At 43.7% G+C, this 6,344-nt stretch overlaps 1 protein-coding gene across 4 annotated transcripts in view; it reads left to right on the plus strand.

Moving 5' to 3' along the window:
- Positions 1-6,344, plus strand: part of SIRT2 (sirtuin 2) — an 86,973-nt gene extending 80,629 nt beyond the window's left edge. For all 4 annotated transcript variants that reach the window (XM_068115503.2, XM_068115505.2, XM_078779105.1 and 1 more), the window contains 4 exons: positions 29-80; positions 5,219-5,286; positions 5,384-5,450; positions 5,673-6,344. In XM_068115503.2, coding sequence (XP_067971604.2) covers positions 29-80; positions 5,219-5,286; positions 5,384-5,450; positions 5,673-5,774 — 289 coding nt within the window. In that variant the 3' untranslated portion in view covers positions 5,775-6,344. The remainder of the gene's footprint in view (positions 1-28; positions 81-5,218; positions 5,287-5,383; positions 5,451-5,672) is intronic.

The following is a 6,344-nucleotide window of genomic DNA, read 5'->3' on the forward strand; positions in this document are numbered from 1 at the left end:
ACCCCACCCCCTGCCCCTGTCCTTTCAGAGTTTCTGAAACGACACCAAGGCTTCTGCTTAACATGGAAAGAAGCGGACAGGTGAAGTTCACAAACTGCTTTTGTCCACCATACGTGTCCTTCATTTCCACGGTTAACTCCGCTGCCTGACGAAAGTTTTGAAAATGGACGTGGAAGTGAAGGACGAATCCGTTACATGGTCGGTCGGACACATGCTGCCTGAAGGAATTGAAATCGTGCCCTGCTGTTTTTGAAGGAAATTAAATCATTCTGCTTTCTCACAATTTTTTTTTTTACATCATTTCATGCTATTCTTGCGCAGGTTATGTCGGTCCAGTGGATCACATTACGTGACCACAGGAAATTGCATACATTACAGCTTATATATTCCAAAGGCTTTCTGCTTTTTAGTAAGTATCCTTTAATGGATAGGTCGGCAATGTATGCATCTTATTATAATAGAGCAAACGTATATGGTTATGTTTATGTGCGACCAAAACGTCTTATTCTTCTGCAAAAAAATTTACACCCAAAACACAGTCCGTAAACTCTTAATTACGTTTAGACTGCTGAGACCCCTCAGACCTTTGGTGACCCTTTAAGTCCCCCAAGACCCAAAATACCCCGAAGACCCAAAAGCCCCTGAAGACCTCGAAGACCCAAAATACCCTTAAAGGCCCTAAGGCTCCAAAAGACCCTGAAGACCCAAATGGCCCCAAAGACCAAAAAATCCCTAAAGACCCAAAATATCCCGAAGACCATAAAGATCCCGAAGACGCAAAACACCCCAAAGACCCAAAATACCCTTAAAGGCCCAGAGGATCCAAAAGAGCCTGACGACCCAAATGGCCCCAAAGTAATGTCGTCGTCTTCTTCAAATAAAATTAACACCCAAAACACGGTCCGTTAACACTTAATTACGTTTCGACCGCTGACACCCCTCAGGCCTTTGACTACCCTTTAAGTCCCCCAAGACCCTTAATAACACCAAGACCCAAAAGACCCCGAAGACCCAAAATACCCTTAAAGGGCCAGAGGATCCAAAAGACCCTGAATACCCAAATGGCCCTGAAGACCCAAAAGATCCTTAAAGACTCAGAGGAACCAAAAGACCCTGCAGACCCAAAACACCCCCAAAGACCCAAAATACCCTTAAAGGCCCAGAGGATCCAAAAGACCTTGAAGACTCAAATGGCCCCAAAGACTGAAAACACCCCAAATACAAAAAACACCCAAAAGACCCTGAAGATCACAAAGACCCTGAACACCCCAAAGACCCAAAATACCCTTAAAGGCCAAGAGGATCCAAAAGACCCTGAAGACTCAAATGGCCCCGAAGACCGAAAACACCCCAAAGACCCAAAACACCCCGAAGACCCTAAATACCCTGAAAGGCCCAGAGGATCCAAAAGAGCCTGAAGACCCAAATTACCCCAAAGTAATGTCTTCTTCTTCTTCTTCAAATAAAGTTAACACACAAAACACAGTCCGTGAACTCTTAATTACGTTGAGACTGCTGAGACCCCTCAAACCTTTGATGACCCTTTAAGACCCCTGAAGACCCAAAATACCCCAAAACGCCCTGAAGACCCAGAACATCCTGAAGACCCAGAACACCCAAAACACCCTGAAGAACACAAAGACCCCGAAGACCCAAAACACCCTTAAACGGCCAGCGGATCGAAAAGACCCTGAAGACCCAAATGGCCCCAAAGACCCCAAACGCCCTGAAGACCCGGAACACCGTGAAAACCCAGAAGACCCAGTCCCAAAATGCACTGACGACCCAAAACACCCTAAGGGAACACAAAGACCCAAAATACCCTCAAAGGGCCAGAGGATCGAAAAGAAACAACTCTTAAGACCTTAAGACCATGAAAACCCCAAAGACCCAAAACACCCTGAAGTCCAAAAGACCCTGAAGACCCAAAATACCCTTAAATACCCCGATTAACCAAAAGACCCAGAGGAACCAATAGACCCTTAAGACACCAAAGATCCCGAAGACCTAAAACACAACAAAGACCCAAAATACCCTTAAAGGCCCAGAGGATCCAAAAGACCCTGAAGACCCAAATGGCCCTGACTACCCAAAACACCCCAAAGACCATGAGGACCCAAAACACCCTGAAGACCCAAAACACCATGAAGACCCAAAAGACACTGTAATAGTCAAATATGCCTATTAGTAAGGGAAACATATGAAAATCTGTTAACTAAATTGTTACCAAAAAATTTCTTCACCAATATGTTTGTAAAGGTGTGTAATAACATGTGTTAAAATGTTGAAGGTCAACTCCCGTGGGAAACCCAGAAAAAAAGCTGTTGAATTCGGGTACCAAAAAATTATTTTCGAGAATTTTTATTTTTTAAAATCGGCCCTTAAGTAACTTATGAGGGGTCAAATAAGGGTTTTTCATGATTCTGAGTTGATTGTTAACATTTATATTTCACCACAGACACTCCTTTGTGGAAAAATAATTTCTAAATATATCTCATTTTCTACATTGCAGGACATGGAGTCTAGCAATATGGATGAAGACGTTACTCCACCTGTGCTCAATTGCTTCATCTGTGCACGCTCGGATACACCAGCTGAAAGGCTCATACAGGCAACTCCAAAGGGATACTCAACTTTATTGAAACAAGCAGAAACTGTCGAAAATGTTACTGTTGTGGAACGTATGAAGGAGGCTCAAAAGGAAGGAAAACTGAGGTACCACCAGAAGTGTAAAAATGATCTGTACAACAACTTTGTTGCAACCACCAAGAAGTCAGCTCAAGCATCAAAGGCAGAGAAAGAGTCATCAAAGTTGAAGAGAAGATGCACTACTTGTGAGTTCAGTTCATCAACTGGCTGCAGTTCTAGAAGATCACAGTCAGTTGACCTCCTGTATAAGGATGTATGCATTCTTTGCAACCAACCAGCCCAGCTCTACAAAAATAATCCAGCACAAAGCTAGAAAGAAATACAGAGTGCCAGATAATTTGACTGCAGATACACTGAAGGCAAGCTTGCTGAAGACAGCACGGAGTCGCGGGGATGACTGGGGCACTGAAGTCACTGGACGCCTGGAAGGGATCAACGACTTGGTAGCAGAAGAAACACTGTACCATTTGCGATGCAAACTTATGTTTGCGAGAGGTGACAGTTTGTCCAAGACTGATGAGGAAGGAAAAAGGAAGAGAGGACAGAGGAGTATTGATGAGGAGCGAGAGGCAGTTTTTATTGAATTCTGCGAATGGTTAGACTCAGAATTAGAGCATGGGGTAATGAACATGGACCAAGTCCATGAAAAGCTGCAGGGGTTTGATCAGTCACCAGAGAAGAGCCTTTCTTATTCAAAGCATTGGCTAAAGATAAAACTTCTAGAGAAATACGAAGACACCTTGTATTTCACAACACAGGAAAGAAGGGCAGATGTACTCTGTCTCAAAGATGGCACCGACAATATTCTGCGAGCGCATCATGCTAATCTTGACCATGGAGATGAGAAGACTCAGATCATAAAGATGGCACTCAAGTTCATATCCAATGATATTGCCTTGATTGATTTAGGTCCAAAGTCATACCCCACCACACACAGTATGACTGACATCGATAGTCAGCTGACACTTGTTCCTGCAAGCCTTCAGATGTTCTTGAGACCGATTGTCAAGACAGACGAAAGAGTTGCCGTTTGGGGGCAGAATTTTATTAAGGCCTGTCGACCTCGGTCTGGAGTATTGCCACACCAAATGGGGCTTGCCATACAACTTGATCATAGATTTGGGTCAAAATGGATGCTCAACAAGTTCCACCGGCTGGGATACACTGAGTCTTACGGAGACACAAAACTACAAATACTGCTTCCTTAATAGTAGGAGTGGAGATGATGTTCCAGATACTTCTGGCACTCTTGACACCATTGTGGAGGAAACCGATGAACAGATCAATGATGAGGTTGCGGTTGATGCTGCGCTTGAGGATCAATCAGTGATGACAGCCAAAGTGCCAGCCAGTGAAAGTGAATTGTCAAGTAATGATCAGGTGGTCTTTATGGAGGTTGGGGAAACAAACAATGCAGTCACTCAGTTTGTTGGAGGCAATATAGATTTAAACATTGTCTCTATTCACGGAAACACTCCCTTTCACTCAATGGGTTGGATCGAAGTCACCTCTCCGGCACCACCTTTGCCAGATCCACAGACAACAGCAGCTTTCCCCCGGGTGAAGTTGAAGGCACTCGACAAAGCTAAGATCCTGAGAGGAACTGAAGTAAAGATTATTCCATTTATGAACAGGAAACAGATAGGAACGAATGCGATCATGTTTCTCCCCCTCGCTGAGCTTTCCTCCTCCCTGGCTCATGATCAGCCACTCCTCACTCCAGGTGACACACTCTGGGCAGCGGGATGGGTGATCAAACCAGAGACTCTACCACCAACAGAGGGTGCAGCTGCACAACATTCACTCCGTGCCTACCTGCAGACCCGGGACTGGATCCTTCTACAGAGCATGTCTCTGAACCCCAGTGACTATGGATGGACAATAGGTGTGCATGGGTATGAGCCAGTTCCAACACTGGACCCCACGGCTCCTGAGGAGCTATTACAGTTCACGAGCTGTAATTGTCATGGAGATTGCAGCAACCGGCGATGCAGCTGCAAGAAGAATGGGGTCACGTGCATCTCGGCCTGTGGAGTCTGTAATGGCATTACATGCAGAAACTGCAGTCATGATGTTGTTGAGTCTGAAGAAGACATAGACAATGACTGTTGAAACTTCTGACATTGTGAATGAGAAATAACTCTTGAGTATTATATATGTATGTGAAATAAAAGCTACTTTGTGTGTAAATGTAAAAGTGAAAATATAAATGTTAACAATCAACTCAGAATCATGAAAAACCCTTATTTGACCCCTCATAAGTTACTTAAGGGCCGATTTAAAAAAATAAAAATTCTCGAAAATAATTTTTCGGTACCCGAATTCAACAGCTTTTTTTCTTGGTTTCCCACGGGAGTTGAACTTCAACATTTTAACACATGTTATTACACACCTTTACAAACATATTGGTGAAGAAATTTTTTGGTAACAATTTAGTTAACAGATTTGTGAAATATCTCATAAAATGCCCTTACTATATCCCTCTGAAACGACATGTGGTGAGGCGTGCGGAGCGCACCGAGTCGCGCTAGTGTAGATTAATTCCACAATTCTCGCTCTTGCTTTTCAGACGGATCCAATCATGGCAGCTTTGGGTCTTGGAAGCGGAATGGACTTCGATTCAGAAAATGCTTACAGGTGTGAAGAGCATCGTACACTGGCTCAACTTTGGTGCACATTTTAAATTTTGCGGTTCTATCCTTCCGCTTTGACTTTAACATTACTTTTTTTTCAGGGATGTTGCGTGGCTGGGAAAATGTGATGATGGATGCTTGGCACTTGCAGAATTGCTCGGCTGGAAGGTAATTATATGTTTTGCACCATAAAAGTTTGAGTAATAGCTATTCGAGCACGGGTGTTTTTTTGGTGAATACCCTCCTGTCCATCTGGACCTTGTGCTCGACAGTCCTCAAAGTATTCCAACAATTGCGCCGTGTATTGCCCCCAAAACATTCCTTCCCCCCTCCCCCCTCTACATCGCTTACACACGGTGATGCATCAAACCTTTCGATTCCCGCTCTCAGGAAGAGTTTGAAGCACTCGTGACTGCGGAGCACTCACGCATCGACGAGGAGCTCACCACCGTGAAACCGCAGGGAGCCACCACAGAAGTGCATCACCCCTGATTGGAATCCAAAGCCTATCCAGCCTTGTGTGGGTCAGTGCGTTGCTTTCTGCTTTAAAGGAATTTTGTTCTCTTTAATAATGGATGATAGGAAGATTTTCGTATTTATATCTGCAATAAGAGGGAACCCAATTATCCTGAATAAATGGGCAGTTGCCAAAGAAATTCCCTATATTTTAAGGTTAGATTGGTTGCAGCTTGATCTTGGTGGAGAAAAAGGATGACGGACCAACACGGTGCAGAAATGAATATCTTCATTCATCTCGATTTAGGTTTTCTTTTCGGTGTTTATCGCAAACCTGTGTTATCCACATCCTGTTACTTTCTTCTTCTTTTTGTTGATTGTAAAAAGGATTTGTCTCCAATGAAGTGTTGGTGAACTCCATTTTTGTAAATATATATTATGTGAATGAGAAAATCTGCCCTGTTTTGTATTGGGGTTGGGGTGGTGGGTGGTGGGTGAGGGAGGAGGGAATCAAGATGGTTCGCATTGCCAACTTTTGGATCCCGTACCTGTTGCAATACTTCGCTTTTTAAAAAGCTTTCAAAAATAAATAAATGAACAACTTTA

This window comes from Myxine glutinosa, chromosome 5 (assembly GCF_964187855.1).
Source record: "Myxine glutinosa chromosome 5, kmMyxGlut1.1, whole genome shotgun sequence".
In the NCBI taxonomy this organism is placed as follows: domain Eukaryota; kingdom Metazoa; phylum Chordata; class Myxini; order Myxiniformes; family Myxinidae; genus Myxine; species Myxine glutinosa.